Raw genomic sequence first — 16560 nt, forward strand, 5'->3', positions numbered from 1 at the left:
CTCTCTTGCGCATAATTCTCAATAAAAAATGTCATAATATTCTTCATTCAAAAATAATTTTATTCTTAGCGATGATATACATAAGGTCCTATTCACTTCACCTTAAAAAATAATATTCTGTAAAAATAATTTCTGTTCAGTAAAAATAATTTCAGTTCAGTAAAAATCGGTTAATGTAAAGAAGAATTATTATAGAGATTTAGTAAAAATAATTTCAGTTTAGCAAAAATAAATTCAATTCAATAAAATTAATTTCAATTCAGTAAAAATAATTTCAGTTCACTTTAAATAATTTCAGTTCAGCAAAAATAAGGTGAAGTGAACGGGTCTAATCATGCCTAATCGGGAGCGTAATATTCCATCGCGATTGGAATTGAAGCACCATAACATTTGTGTTTAAGCTACTTGTAATCATTAATCAAGCTAGTCCTTTCAAACTGTTTGCCTAATCAAATGATGTGTAATATAAACTTTTTCCTTGTATTTTGTCCCTATCAATTTAAAGACGCACTTTCTATTTTAAGTAGCAATCAAACATTATATCAATTTTCTTTAGAATAAAAAAAGCCGTCGAAACAATTATTTATTCATAGTAGTTTCATACTATATTCTCGCCTTTAATCATACACTAGTACACTACTGAGGACTGACTACTCCATAGTTTACTAGTGCTAGGAAAAATGACACTCTCAAAATAATAGAACCACCAATCCACCATACCCTAATCCTAATAAATTTTAATCAAACTCCTATTGATCTCTTGTCAATTTCGAACGGTTTCATCATCACTCTAATAATCATTATCAATATGTTCTTGTAACTTCAAAGTAACATATATCTCAATTATTTAAAATCTTCATCTAAAAAATTCACATAACATTATAACAAAAGAGAGAAATTTAACAATATAACTACTTTGTATTAGATTATATATGGAACCACACAAAAGTTAATCAACAACGAGTTTAGGTTATCAAACTAGAGAGCATCTCCATAAACCCAAACGACATGACATGCCATTAATAATTACGAAGTATTATATATAAACCCTATACATAATAATAGGTTTATATATATTAATCTTTTTTTTTTTTTTTTTTTTTTTTCCAAATTCTGAAATCAATGAACACAATACACAACTAAATTAAACAAAATAAAGGTACTAAAAAAAATAATAACAAAACCAGCTCAAATTTTAGTTCGCCTAACTTTAGAAATTTGGTTGTTGAAAAACTCCTTAACCTCAGCAAACAACAACTCAGCTTCAGGCAATTCAGGAAAAACGTAAAAAGCATGAATAGCACTAGAATACTCCACCAACTTCACATCTTTCCCATTTCTTCTCAACCACTCATAATACCTCTTTTGCCAATCCTTCAACGGGTCAAACCCGCCCACAAACAACAATGTGGGCGGGTATTCGACCCGACTTATATCCATCGCATTCGGCCCACTTACATTCACGGCCCAATGATCACAGTCCAGCCCATCTGGCAAGAACGCCTTCCACAACCACTGGGTTCGATCCATTGACACAACTGGCGCACCCTCGAGTTCGATTTCCGAGTTCACTCGCTCTTTCCCGCCGAAAAAGGGTTGGATGTTCACGAGTCCGATTACTTTGAGGAGAGAGAAAGTGGAGGATGATTTCGCGTAGTTTACGGCGAGGTGGTGAGCGAGATTACCGCCGGCAGAATCTCCGGCGAAGAATACGGTTGACACGTCAGCGTTTTCCGGCCAGAATGGGAGGTTTTCCCGATTATCGGGGTTGTCGAGGAATTTAAGGACGGCGAAGGTGTCGTCGTATTGGGAAGGGAATTTGTGTTCCGGTGAGGGGCGGTATTCGACGGAGCAAACGACGGCGTTTAGTTTGCGGGCGAAACGACGGCAGACGGCGTCGTATACGTGGGAGGCAGCGCTGAGGAAGGCGAAACCGCCGCCGTGGAAGAAGACGATGATAGGGAGTGAAACGACGTCGGATTTGTGAGGGACGAAGAGGCGAAACCAGAGATTGTTGGAAGGGTCGAAAACGACGTCGTGGGTTGAGACGAAGTTGTGAGGGTTGGGATTGGGTGCGACGCGGCGGTCTAGAAGGTTCATGAGGGTGCGGTTCATTGTGCCATCTGTACGGCGGACGATGTCTGTGACGAAGTTGAGGGCTGTGATTTTGACACGTGTTTGGAAGGGTAATGAGAGAGATTTAATGGGTGAGGGTGTGGTGTTGGTGGTGGTTGCCATTTGAGCAGAGAGAAAGTGGGAGTGGTTGAAGAGAGAGAGAGAGAGAGAGAGAGAGAGAATGGTGGGAGAGAATAAGGAAGGAAGGAAGAAAGGGTGATTTTATATATACGAAATTATGAATTATGAAAATGAATTATGATTTTTGGATTTTTATGGATAAATTATTGGGTGATAGATTTAGCCAGATTCTAGTGTTGGTTTATGCAACTTGACTAGTGTACTCGGATGCACAATGCTTATTGAGTTATTGCTGATTTTAATTTTAACGCTTATATATATGTATATATATATATATATATATATATATATATATATTTGTTAAGCGTTTTGTTTGTTGAGAAAGTATAGGGATTAAGTCCCCCCTTCAAAAAAAAAGTATAGGGATTAAGTGACTAGCTATGGAAAGGGATTTGTTTAAGGTGATGGGGATTGGAGGTAAACCACTATAGGGATTGAGTTCCTGACTAGGTATATGGGGAGGGATTGGATAGATATGATGAGTTTTAAAGAAACAAATTAATCTTAGTTGAATAGGATGAGGTAGTTAAAAAGTAAGTAGGGGTAATTTTGCCCCTAATTCGATATTCTAAGTATAATACATACCATTATACCAATCATGAGAAAGCACTTGTTCTATTCTTAAATATCTCAGTCACCTATACTATTGAGATCTAATATTATTCCTATTCCTTATTCTAAAAGTTGCATTAACCTTTATTGATTAAATTGGCATGGAGCATTAATATAAAATGTGTACAAATTCACACACTAATTGGTATAATTATTGTTTCATTTAACCAAACCTAATATTTCCACATGTGACTGATGAGGGTGCATACATTGATCATTTATCTAAATGATTAAGAATTTGGTGAGGTAATACTGTAATAACAATGAGGAAAACGATATAAAAAAAAAAAACCCTTAGAAACTACAAAAAGTACATATTAGAAGATGAAAATTTTGTCGAAGTAATTAATAAATTCAAACAAAACATTAGTTACAACAATCAACTTGTTTGTCATACCAATTATTCAGAAAATACTCCGATCCATAAATAATGTTTATTTGCAGCCATGAAAGTCTAAGGGGAGGGAGGAGGCTACATTGCTTGTAAGTTGTAACCCTAATCTGGAGCACTGTAAATATAATAAGTTAATGATAATGGTTGTAGTATGATTATTATTGGGAGTTGGTTTGAAAGATGAGAAAATAAATCAAAAAAAGAAAGGCCCTGTTTGGGAGAAAGCTGAAAGCTGAAAGCTGAAAGCTAAAGCTGATTGAGTTAGCTGATTTTGACTAGCTGATTTTATTAACTGATTTGACTAACTTATTGTATTAACTGATTATATAAAAATGTTTGGTAAATAGCTGATAGCTGATAGCTTAAAGGTGTTAGAGTATATGAAATGACCAATAAGCTAATTGTAGGGTAGGTAGTTTAGATAGGATTTTAAATTAAATGAGGTTATAAGTGTCATTTCACAATAATTAATGAATAAGCTAATTGAAAAAGCTCCTAAAATGAGCTTTTTCAAAAAGAGCTTATTTAGTGGAATAAGCTCTTTCAATAAGCTTACTACCAAACACTTGTATTAGCTTGTTTGACTAGTCAATCAGGTAAAGTTAGTCAAATAAGCTAATATACCCCCAATAAGCTTTCTTCCAAACATGGCCAAAGAGTAATGGGAGTTGGAAATTGTTGGTTGTGATTTCATGCAATTGTATTCGAATTTATTTTAATGGAGTCCTACATGTCATGTATTATGTTGGTGCACATTTCTTTTCGATGCCAACCAACTTGAAGTCTTTAGTCTCAAAAAATTCTTCCCAAAAAAGAAAATAAATACCTAACTTTTAACCCTTACTTTTTCATGTTTATAGAAGACTTTGCAGTAGTAAAACTTTAAAACTTAAATCCCATCCATGCAATGTAGGCATGTAGCTAAATAGACACTTCAGTCTCTAACCTCATCAAATTAACCATTGTGTTATACTGTTACAACATATATTGAATACAATATACTTCTAGTATTTAAGTTTGATACGGAGTAAAGAAAAATTACTTGGCATGGGGCTCACTTGGGGTCGGCCGAGGCCTAGCCTTGGTGGTTGGTCCGCCTCAAGATAGACAAGCTTGTGGTGGATGTTAGTTGTCGTAGTAATTAATTAATTATATATATTAGTTTCCGATGTTTAAAATCGTTGTCATTTGTGACATGATAGTTAACCGTACCGTTAATTTTTCACATTAACTCATTTACCTACAAAGATACAATACAACAAATCCTAGGTTGAATGTTTAAATATTTAAGTGAAATTATTTATCTTTCAAATGCTACTTCAAAAAGTACTACTATTTTTTTTTTTTTTTTTTTTGGGTGCTCACGAGGGGCTAAGCCCCAGAAAAGTTGGCACACCATTTATCATGGTGGTGAACAGTGAACTGGTGACAAGAGTATGGCGTAAAGGTGAAAAAAAAAGAAAAAAAAAAGTATCACGTGAAAATATCAATTATATTTATTTTATTTTTAATAATAAGGATGAAATTTGGCATGATTTCACAAAAAAAAAAAAAAAAAAAAAAAAAAAAAAAAAATTGGCATGAAATATTTTAAAATTATGTAGTAAAATATGTAAGGATGGGAAGTGGAGACGTATTAGCTTTAATTTGTAGGGAGGTGAGTGATGAGTCTTGTTGGCGTTTTGTTCTTCTCATAGTTTAAATTGAATTTTTTTTGACTTGCAGCTTGTTAGTTGTATAATCCCTTTTTATTAAATCATTAAATGGTATTATTGCCAATTTGCTACCTCTTTAATTGGTTTGTTTTTAAGAAGGTAGAATTAATTTGAACTACTTGTTTCTATATTTGTGAGCCTCGTGTTAATGATAGAATAAAATTGTTAGTTGGTCCACTTTGATGAAAAGGAGGTGACTTTGGTGAGTGAAGGAACGGGTGGGATTAGAATTGGATGCTGTAAAACTTGTCTTGTACGAAACTAGTAATTAGACTTTTAATCCGACTCTAATTGTATTAGATTTTCCTAAATGTACATGTTACTTCATTTTTTCCATTTGAGTGATGGATATTGTTTACTCCTTTCGTGTTTAATAAGTGTTATATTTTGACTTTTTTCACTATTGACTTAATAGTTTTGAATTGATTAACTTACTAATATATAAAACAAATATTGTTGTATAATATATTGTTGGATTTGTTATAATATATACTTTCACAATATCAATTTTCCACTTATACATATTATACGCAAATGCAAGGCACTCATCTCATGTAGAGATTGGGATGTTAATGTTACTCATTGCTATATAGGGAGCGAGGCAAACCGAGTGGCTGACGAGCTAACTATATAAGGCATGACAACAAATTTGAGGAGAGCTGATATCAAATTGGGGAAAACAATGAAGAACCCTAACTAATTAAAGTTATGACTAATGAACAACCTTACCCAAATAAAATTTTTGTTGACGAACAACAAAAAAAGGAGCGAAATGTAAACATGATGGAATTCAAAGTTTTGCTACGTGGACATCGCCAGCGTGGCCCCAATATACCATGTCATGACAAAGAAACTACAAAAGTACCCTCAACTTAAGTAGGTGTATCAAGAATACCCCTTGATTTACTTGGTATAACAATCAAATAGATTAACATGAATTTACTCGATTTTTCTCACTGATTTAGATTTTATTCTTAATGATGTTCTTTCTATTTGCTCTTGCTTTAATTCTTTGTCTTGGTCGCATGTTAAAAGAGAGGGTAATAGTGTTGCTCATCACCTTGCTAAGATAATTCCTTTCGGGGTTGAACAAGTGTGGGAGAATCACACCCCGAATGAGATTTATCCGTATATACTTTTGGACTCTTTGTCCCTAAATTAATATTATCTGCGACCCGGGTTTAAAAAAAAAACATGAATTTGCCGAAATTGTGTACATTTTGTTTAAAATTATGCACATCAAATTTGAGTCTCTTTTTTTATTTTATTTTTTATTTTTTATTTTTACATTTAGTTAGAAAATTTTGCAACTTCTATAACTATAACTAAAGTAGAAACCGCTGACATAACCACTGCCTATGTGTCAGCTTTTTTATTAAAATATTTCCCCCCAAAACTATAAGTGACATTTTTTTTTTCTTTTCAAGATAAAGCTAAAGTTTGGAAAACCTAAATTAATTATACATTTTTATAAAAATTGAATTTTTTTTTACTAAATTGACTAACAACAATATTTTCTTATAGAGGAAAAAAAAAACTACGTAATTGGTGATAGGCTCTTTCATTTTTCCTTCTTTCCTCTTATATTAACCACTAAACACTAATGCTAGCATTATTTAAGAATTTTATTTTAATTATGAATTTAATTAGAATATTTAAATCATGTCTTCTAATATATATGATCAAATATTTTATTTCTAAAACCGTGCATCGCACGGGACTAACCTAGTTAGTGATAAATAAAGCACATAAAATCATTTTTTTTTCACACTTAATTGATTTATTATTACGGATTATGGACTTGTTTGATATATATATATATATATATATATATATATATATATATATATATATATATATATATATATATATATATATATATATATATATATATATATATATATATATTTACCCAGTTTTTAGAGAGCCATGTAGGATTTAATTTTTTCAGCGCGCCACGTAGGATAATAAATTTTAGTAATAACCAATTAAATACAAGATTATTAATTTCTTTTAGAATTAAATAATTTACATGACACGTAAGCAAAATTGGCGAATGAGGTTATCCAGATTAAATTAATTAAATAAAAAATATTATCTTTTGATATCAGGAATTTTATCTTAATATATAACAAATTTTAGCGCATATATATATATATATATATATATATATATATATATATATATATATATATATATATATATATATATATATTATTTTTAAAAAATTCAAATAAAACGTGCATCGTACGGGCTTCATCTAGTGTATACTATTTTTAAATATATTCAACACAACTAATCATCTGGTTGACATGTTTTTGTAAAGATGGGTGTGTTGATCAAGCTCAGTCCATTCTTAAACACATGGTTGAGATAGGTGTGGCTCCAAACATCATTACTTATAGTGCATTACTTGATGGGTATAACTTGCGCGGTCAGATGGAAGATGCTGAGAACCTACTCGATCTCATGGCCGAAAATGGTTGGGAGCCTGACCTTGTCAGTTTAAATACTATGATTAATGGATATTGCAAGGCTAATAACATTGACAAGGCCCTAAACATATTCCATGAGATGTTTCAGAAAGGGATAACCCCTGATGTTGTTTCCTATAACACTCTTATCGATGGACTCTGCAAAGCCAATAGACTCCCACATGCACGTAAGCTGTTCAAGGAAATGTTGGCTCTTGGAATTGCTCCAAATGTTGTCACCTATGCATCTTTGCTTGACTGTCTTTGCAAAACTGCACAGCTTGACGAGGCAGTGAAACTACTCGAAGATATGGAGGGTAATGGTGTTAAACCAAATATTGTCATCTACAATATCCTAATAGACAACTTGTGTGAAGCTGGACAACTTGAGTATAGGCTTGACATCCTTATGCATTGTTCTAAGAATTGTTGTAACTTGCTCTACCTGTTCTTCACTTGAACAAGATGAAAGAAGAACTTTTGCAGTACCTCCATCAGGAAAACACCCAGCATCTATCATTTGCTCAAATATCTCTAAGCACATCTTGTACTGCTTCTTCCTCGAGTAAGCTCCTAGGCGCGATGTCCATGTCACAACATCGGGTTTCAATTTTTTATCGCCGAGTGAATGGAACAGCTGCTCCATTTTCTCAAAGTATCCAGCTCGTCCATATAAGTTTATTAATATGTTGTAAGTACTTATATCAGCAGCTACATTGGGTTCGTCCTCCATTGCGCTTAAAACTTGTTCCATCTTCTCAAATTGGCCGAACCTACCATACAAATTCATCATGCTATTCATGACATAAGTGTCTGGTTTAATACCTGATTTCATCATCTCATTTACAAATTCTTCACTCTTGGCAATGTCACCAGCTTTCGCGTAGGCACAGAGTAACAACATGTAGGATTTCATGGTTGGAGTCATGCCGAGTTGTTGTAGCTGCACGAACACACCTTCCGCATCTGAAAACATTATATGAGACAGGAGATTTATATCCTTGTATAAATTTAACACCAAAGTACACCCTTGTTCCTAATAATTGGCCAAAATTCTAATTTAGGTCATTTTTATCTCAAATAATAGGTAACTTTTTGGATTTAGTATGTTAACAATTTAGATGTTTTAGATATTATCCCTCAAGCATAAACAAACACTTCGCAATTTATTATTAGAGCTAATGTTTATATGTATGCAACCATGTCTGACTCGAGCTCTTTGAAGTAGTATGATGGCAAATTATGTTACCTTCAACTAGACCAGCTCTACCGTAGGCATCTACCATGATGTTATATGAGGCTCTATCTGGTTCACATCCCATGTGTTGCATCAATGAAAATATCTCTGCAGCACCGTAAGGATATCCTGCACGACTATAAGAAATCGAAAACAAAGGAGCTAAATTAGTTAAACGAACTGTACTAGTATCATCAAGTTCTTGTAGCAAACAATCCAAAAAAGTTTATCAACCACTAAAGCATGTAATTAGATACTAACTTGTAAGCTTCCATCAGTGCATTGTAAGCATAAACATCAGGCTCAAGGCCAGCCTCTTGTAGCAGCTCAAATATTTCTTCCGCCTTCTCACATTGTCCATCCCTTGCAAATGCATTGATTAGTGCAGTGTAAGTACAGATGTTTGGCTTGCCTTTACGAGTTCTCATCTCATTGAACACCTTCAGGGACATATAAGATTTATTTGCCTGCATACATAATGGCCATTTATTTGTAATTCGATCTGATCAGATTATATCCGACCTATACATTTGATCGAATAACAATGCCAAGAAACAGAATGGGTGTTTCAGACTTTCTGTAACTGATTGCAGAAACACTGCACAAAATTGGATTACAGTATGAATTAATGATATTGATCAAGGTCCAAGCAAAGCAGAGAATTCAATTTTAGATGCAATGACAAAACAATCTAGGTGACAATATGTGGCTGCATGCTGATGGCTAATAGAAAAGATAGTTCCTATTGAGTATTGAGTACTGACTAACCTTTCCATATAAATTGATTAGCATTGTGTAAGTTTCAGTAGTTGGCTCACATCGTTCCTGCTTCATCCTCTCATATATCTCAATCGCTTTTGTGTTGTTTCCTCCTTTTATCAATCCTTCAATATAAGCATTGTACACAACGGCACCTAAGAAATCCAATCAAGAACTTCATTATAGCAAGTAAGAAAAAATTACAAATTTTGTGTAAGCATGTTGTCCCAAGTTTTACTTAGAAACCTTACTAGTGTAACCTATGCATTATTCAATAAGGATGGATCAAGAACAGTAAAAGGTTATTTTCTTCTATGCTACATAGCATAAAACATGAGCTTTATGGCAAATTTTTACCATCAAGAGTGGATATAGTATCAATCATCCATGTTCTGTCAGCATACAGTTAAAAAAACAGGCAGTATATAAGAACATACTCGAGGAAAGGCCATATTTTCGCGTCTCAGAGAAGATAGCTTCAGCTTTAGCATACAACCTAGAAGCACAGTAAGTTCTCAGCATAAGTGCATAAGTATCTTCAGTAGGAATGCATCGAGCCTCTAGAAGTTCTAAATATATAGCTTCTGCCTTCTTATGTTGTGATTTCTGTCCAAAAGCATCAATCATCAAATTGTAACACAGAATGTCTGGTTTGAAGGAACTCCGATGCAATATCCATTGACACAGCTGCAAAAAACCCAAAGTGTCAAATTAATCATAAAAATAGCTTTTTAAGGGCTAAAGAAGGATCTTCCTAGCTTCGATACCATGTCAAAGAACCACTCTGTCAAAAAAAAAAAACCGAAGCTAGCTACATTTAACATGACACTATACAAAAGAACTGATGGAGGTAAAAAGTTTCCTCACCACCACAATTTCATCCCATTTTTTGTTCAAGCGTAGTTGGACAGCTACATTGACAATATCATCCCAAGTGGTATGTGTTCGAGGAAGGGTGTCAAGAACGGTCCAAATTCTATCAATATCTTCATTCTGCTCTACAAGTTCCAGAATTTTCAGAGCAATTGGGCTAAGCACTGGAAAAACACCATCAATAAATCCAGAACCAAATTTCCATCCGCGTCCTCTTAAACCTCCACCTGATTTTGAATAACAGATTACCAAACTTAAGATGATAGAGTTCAGCACATATAGTTAGAAAATGGGTGTTAGTACTTAAATCACCGGTATGATTTACTTGTACATACATCGTTTCCTAGACAACTTTTTTCGATTGAACCTTCTGAACTTGCCTCGTCTGTCAACATATGTGTCATCATGCTTCAACTTCTCAGGAACCTCAACATCGGAGCATTTTACTTTCCAAGCACTACGGTTGTTATACCTTCTTAGATCCAAATATATACTGCACAATGGACATTAAATTAATTACATGTTAATGATTCTATACTATTTCACACTAACATCAAATTAAAGATCACTGGACTGTACAAAAGACTAGGCCAACTTGAATGGTAATTAAGGATATGATCAAATTTGTCCACACTATTCTTATCTAGTTAAATTCATATGGAGTATAATATAGTGCAAAAACTAAACAAGTTTTATATATTTCATCTTTTATTTGCATTCTAATGATTTTTTTCAATACATTATCTAGTCTCCATTGACTTCCAAACATTACCGCAAACTGTTTAATAGTCACGTTGATAGTATAATTTGAACTCGTAAGGTGACTAGTTGACAACTAAACACTCACCTCATGATATAGTAATTGGCAGCCAGGAATTTCCATCTTGTACCTTTAGTAGGCAATGAGCCACGAGTGAGAGAGGTGGTGATGGGATATCCGACAACCGTCATCGGTGCTCTAACTTTGACCTCAGATCAGCTCTTCAATTCTTGGTAGTAATACTAACAGTTTGCGGCAACATGTTACTTCATTTGCTCTGTTTGAGTGTTTGGCGGGGAGAGGGATAGTGTTTTAGAAAAACACTTTTAACCACTTACCCAATACATTATCTCTGGATTTTGTCCACTTCATAAATTCCAAAAAAAAAAAAAAAAAAAAAAAAAAAAAAAAAAAAAAAAAAAAAAGGTTACATGTATTTATCAAATCTAACTAAAAAAAAAAAAAAAAATGGATACAAATGTAATGTTCACCATCACTAATCTACCATTTATTGTGCAATAAACCTATCAAAAATTGGTCTGACTTGAAATCTTGTCCTTCCACTATCTTGTTTTTCATTAGTAAGTAGTCTGGAGTAACATGTACTCTCTTAAACAATTTCCTCTTTATTTGCTTATCATAATCGTGACCTTGATCAACACTCCTTACTTTTTACGTACGAAGTACTAGTTTTTACATTCTACCTCCGTGTTTTTTAAGTGTTACACTTTGACCGACACATAATTTAGGCAATTTAATTGACTTAAATAAAATAAGATGTAAGTGGGGTACTCGGGGTATTAAAAAATTGTAAAAGAAAGATAGTGGGGTTAATAGTTTATTAAAAAATATTGAATATGAGAGGAAAGATAAAATAAAAAAAGTAGTAGTGAGGTTGGGTGGGGACCATGAGAGGAGAGAGATATAACATTTTAATGTAGTTTTTTGCCAAAAAAGGAAGTGTAATGCTTAATAAAACACGACCAAATTTGATAAGTGTAACACTTATTAAAACAAGGGGGGAGTGCTACGGTTGTTACTTAATTTTTTGCAACTTTAGGCATTATGAAGTCTAAAAACATAATCATGAAAGAGTAGACTAAAAGCGTACTGTTTCAATGACAAATGCCATACTCTTGTAGTACTTCCTCCGTTTTTAAATACTTTCTCCATTTTCTTATTTAAAAAGCTTTTACGATATTTAATTCATTTTTCTCACTTAGTGGACCAAATATAAATCATATTTTATTAATTTCATATTCTCTCCTCTTCAATTCTTTAAACTATTTTTTTTTTTTTGGTGTTTAGAGAGTTACAAAGGCAGAGGTGGGAATCGATTTTAGGATCTCCTAGAATCGGAAGGGAAACTCTAACCACTTGAATTATCCCTCACTCGGCTACTCTCATTCTTTCAACTAATTACCTCCCTATTTTATTATTTTCTCCAATTCTCCACTCACGAATAAATGAAGTAAGTATCTCTTTCAAAAAAACGGGGGAGTTATTACTAGTAGTATTTTTTACTTTTTAAAGAAGGGGGAGTATTACTATAACAAATTAAATCTTGTTCATTTCTGAGATCACTTGTATTTTTTTCCTTAGACCATCTTCAATGGTGAGACTCAAGTTTGAGTATTGAAATACAAAATGAGTTGTTTTTTTACCTCCAATGGTGATACCATACACACTTCTTAATTTAGTAACTCATGTGAAGTCTAATTTCCTAATGGTGAGACTTTCTAAAATATACAAATGTCACATTCAATTTACGCCCCACCAAATCCATTTCTTTTTTGATATCAAATATTGTAAGATTAAAAAATAATAATAATAAAAAAAGTAAATTTAAATAAATTACAAAATATATTAGAATATTGACAAGGGACCCATATTTTTTGTCAAATGACACTCAAAATTGAGTATCTAAACTTAGCAACTTTGTTTTGGAGTTGTTAAGTTTAGATACCAACTTATTGGTATATATTGCAAAAAATATTCTCTCTCTACTAAAAATACTCACTTGAGTCTCATTTAGAGAGGGTCTTACAAAAAAAAAAATACACGTTCAACAAAGGGGAGAACTGGAGAAGGAGGTCGAAGGTTGCGAGAAGCTCAAGGATGATGATGATTTCTTCTAAAGCTTCTGCTTTCTTCTTTAATGGCGGTAATCCTCTTTCCCCTTCTTTTCTTTCCCATTTTCGATTTTTCTCTTCTTTACAAGATCGCCAATTGTTTCTAACTTCAATTACAGAACAATCCAAACTAGGGTTTTCTGATATCAAATCCCCCCTTTTTTCTATATGATCAAATGATTAATTTGCGCCCTCTTCCATCTGTTGTCTATTTTAATCAGCTTTTTACTGCTATTGTTAAATTGAAGCGCTTTAATCCACATTCCACCATTATCTCTCTCTTCAGGCAGCTTGAATTGTTCGGTATTAAACCCGATATGCATTCTATTGGTATTCTTACTAATTGTTTCTGTCATTTGGGCAGAGTTGATTTTGGGTTCTCTATCTTTGCTAAAAGACTTAAGCTTGGTTATCCCTTGATTCTGTCATTTTTAATACTTTAATTAATGGTTATATCCACTCTGATAAGCTCCCTCAAGCTGCTCATTTGTTGAATAAAATTGTCAGCCTTGGTTTCCAACCCGACATAATTATGTATAATACTATTGTCAAAGGGCTTTGTAAGATTGGCGACAATGTGTCTGCTCTCACTTTTCTTAACAAAATGCAATCTCAATCTCATTTTAAGCCTGACATTGTTTCATACAACACTATTATCGATAGTCTTTGTAAGGACAGGTTGTTACAACAGGCTCTGGACCTATTCTCCTCCATGAAAACTCAGGGCATTAAACCCGATGTTGTCACTTATACTTCCTTGATTCGAGGCCTCTACAATTCCGGATGTGGGTATGAGGCTCAGCGTGTGTTGACTGAGATGTTAGAGAGCAACATAGCACCTAATGTTAAGACCTACAGCATGCTGGTTGACATGTTTTGTAAAGATGGTTGTGTTGATCAAGCTCAGTCCATTCTAAAGCACATGATTGAGAAAGGTGTGACTCCTGACATCATTACTTACAGTGCATTACTTGATGGTTATTGTTTGCGTGGTCAGATGGAAGATGCAGAGAACCTACTTCATCTCATGGCTGAAAATGGTTGGGAGCCTGACCTTGTCAGTTTTAATACTATGATTAATGGATATTGCAAGGCTAAAAAAACTGATACAGCCCTAAACATATTCCATGAGATGTTTCGGAAGGATATAGCACCCGATGTTGTTACCTACAACACTCTTATCGATGGACTCTGCAAAGCCAATAGACTCCCACATGCGCGTAAGCTGTTCAAAGAATTGTTGGCTGCTAGACTTACTCCAGATGTTGTCACCTATGCCTCCTTGCTTGACAGCCTTTGCAAAAGTGCTCAGCTTGAAGAGAGAGTGAAATTACTTGAAGATATGGAGGATAATGATGTTAAGCCAAATATTTTCACCTACAATATTCTAATAGACAACTTGTGTGAGGCTGGACAACTTGAAGATGCAGCAAAGTTCTTTTCAGATCTTGTAACAAAAGGTCTGCATCCTAATATTAAAACATACAATATATTGCTCAAAGGCTTCTGCAAGAAAGGGCTCATGAGTGAAGTTGCTTGAGTGTTGAGGATAATGGAGGAAGATGGTTTCCCCCCTAATGATGTTACCTATAATACGATAATTAGAGGTTATATAGCCAATAATGACTTATCAAATGCTGTATACTATTTTGATCTTATGGTTGGAAAAGGATTTGAAGCTGATGCACACACTTTCTCATTATTCGTTGGCCTCAAACAAGGACTTTAGAGTGTATTTTAGTTTAGACTTTAGAGTGTTTTTTAAAGTGATGTGTCTATCTGATTTGTATTTTTGACAAACAAATTATGGTAGTACCTCATCAATTTTGCTGTGGTTAAGTGTAAACTTGCGATGCTGTGCATTACTGCATTGTCCTAAGGTTTGATGCTTCTTATCTTTTCTAAAATCTTGTGCATAATGTATCTTTATGTTTATCTTATAATGGTGATATTATAAATGGTCATTATTAAATTGCACATTCAGTTCTTTCTAGCTCTGTTATGACTAAGATCAGAACTATTAAACCGAAACTTTAAGAAACTAAGTGCAGCTTCTTTAGCTTTATTTTATACGAAGTAACAGCAAATGGGCTGTTATCTTTGGATCCCTGTGCTGATTGAACTGTAGGGGCAAAGTCAACTGATCCACTATATATGTTCCAAAATATCATAGTAGAGACTATACCCTTAAAAACCATGTGCATGGAGCACACTTTGTGTTTACTTAATCGAGTAATTGCTTAACCAACATATAGGCTTATTGAAGTTAGCTTATTGCATAAGATATTCAATAATATTTTTTTTTTCGCATCTTCTGTATTTTCATTATTTACTAGTAGTTCATAATCTGGGATTGTCTCTTGGTGTTGCGATCACTCTTGAATTGAGTAATTGATCTCTAGGTGAAGGATTTGTTTTTAAGTTTCTCATCAATTCAAAATATGAGGATTATATGTTTGCTGCAGAGAAAGCTGACATGAAGTGGAAAAGGCAGGTTACTGAAGTTTTGACTCTTCGGAGACAACTATGAAAAAAGACCAATCTTTGCTCCAATTGGCATGTTTCTTGTGATGGTCTGAGACCAACAATCTTGGAAGCATGCAAACTAACCCCTATATATCTCCTTGATGATTTTAACATATCAACACATTATATCATTTCGACTACTAGCTTCTGCTGCGGAAGTGCTGGCCGTTTGTGAAGGGCTGATTCCATTGCCGGAAACTGATGTTATCAATAATGTCACTAATTGGATAAGCAGAGATTGGGTTGTCAGTGAGCTTCACACAAGAAGATAAGTATCAATGGTGCATCAGCTTGCCAAACATGCTTTATAGACAGATTTATACTGTTATACATAGCCGGAGGTTGATGCTGTTATCAATAATGTCACAGGCAGCTTATACTCATCTAGATATTCAGGACAATCAATCTTTTGTGGTTTCTCCATCAGAACTCGAAGTGTTGAACATGATCAAAGTCTTTTAAGGCGTTTTCATCACTTTTGTTGTACTTCGTATTATCTTTAATTTGATTGTTTAAACTTTGTTACTATATGTTCATACTTGTCTGCAAAATTATATGGTATCAGACTATCAGTCTTTGTATGAACATTAATTGGCTTAAAGCTTAGAGCAATTCCAATGACAATTAGCTTGTCATGCCACATCATCTTTTAAGCTAATTATCATTTTAGCTACTTTTTGCTCCAATGGCTAGCTATTAGTTTAGTAGTAGTTGTTGGATAGAAAATACATGGAAATAGCTTAATTGGCGTGATAAGCATTTTATTTTGGCAAAGCTAATTTGCTTAGCCAAGCTAATTGAGTTTTCTAACTCCAATGGTCA

General features: G+C 33.8%; 2 protein-coding genes and 1 pseudogene across 3 annotated transcripts; 1 reads left to right on the top strand and 2 right to left on the bottom strand.

Annotated features, from left to right (window-relative positions):
• Window positions 1-898: 898 nt before the first annotated feature.
• On the bottom strand, window positions 899-2305 carry LOC145576117 (putative carboxylesterase 18 pseudogene; annotated as a pseudogene).
• A 5217-nt stretch (window positions 2306-7522) lies between these two features.
• On the bottom strand, window positions 7523-11402 carry LOC145576118 (uncharacterized). Its single transcript, XM_081633908.1, has 8 exons — window positions 11168-11402; window positions 10656-10813; window positions 10315-10547; window positions 9885-10134; window positions 9457-9602; window positions 8950-9155; window positions 8701-8825; window positions 7523-8417 (listed from the first exon to the last, which is right to left on the bottom strand). The coding sequence occupies exons 1-8, from the start codon at window positions 11269-11271 to the stop codon at window positions 7807-7809; spliced, it is 1833 nt and encodes a 610-aa protein (XP_081490034.1). The 5' UTR covers window positions 11272-11402; the 3' UTR covers window positions 7523-7806.
• Window positions 11403-13117: 1715 nt separating this feature from the next.
• Window positions 13118-15655, top strand: LOC145576120 (uncharacterized). Of its 2 annotated transcripts, XM_081633910.1 has the most exons (2): window positions 13133-13244; window positions 13876-15655. In XM_081633910.1, the coding sequence occupies exon 2, from the start codon at window positions 13925-13927 to the stop codon at window positions 14750-14752; it is 828 nt and encodes a 275-aa protein (XP_081490036.1). In that variant the 5' UTR covers window positions 13133-13244; window positions 13876-13924; the 3' UTR covers window positions 14753-15655. The 2 variants fall into 2 exon arrangements, with proteins under 2 accessions (XP_081490035.1, XP_081490036.1); XM_081633909.1 differs by having other exon boundaries at window positions 13118-15655.
• Window positions 15656-16560: the final 905 nt, after the last annotated feature.

This window comes from Chenopodium album, chromosome 13, assembly GCF_948465745.1.
Source record: "Chenopodium album chromosome 13, dcCheAlbu1.1, whole genome shotgun sequence".
Taxonomy (NCBI): Eukaryota; Viridiplantae; Streptophyta; class Magnoliopsida; order Caryophyllales; family Amaranthaceae; genus Chenopodium; species Chenopodium album.

Excerpts from the sequence above, each read along its gene's own strand:
- LOC145576120 (XM_081633909.1), top strand. The coding sequence starts at position 13,745 with ATGTATAATACTATTGTCAAAGGGCTTTGTAAGATTGGCGACAATGTG.
- LOC145576118 (XM_081633908.1), bottom strand. The coding sequence starts at position 11,271 with ATGACGGTTGTCGGATATCCCATCACCACCTCTCTCACTCGTGGCTCA. Across the intron at positions 9,603-9,884 it reads AAAATATGGCCTTTCCTCGA|GTGCCGTTGTGTACAATGCT; the intron begins GTATGTTCTTAT and ends TGGATTTCTTAG. Across the intron at positions 9,156-9,456 it reads TAATCAATTTATATGGAAAG|GCAAATAAATCTTATATGTC; the intron begins GTTAGTCAGTAC and ends TTATGTATGCAG.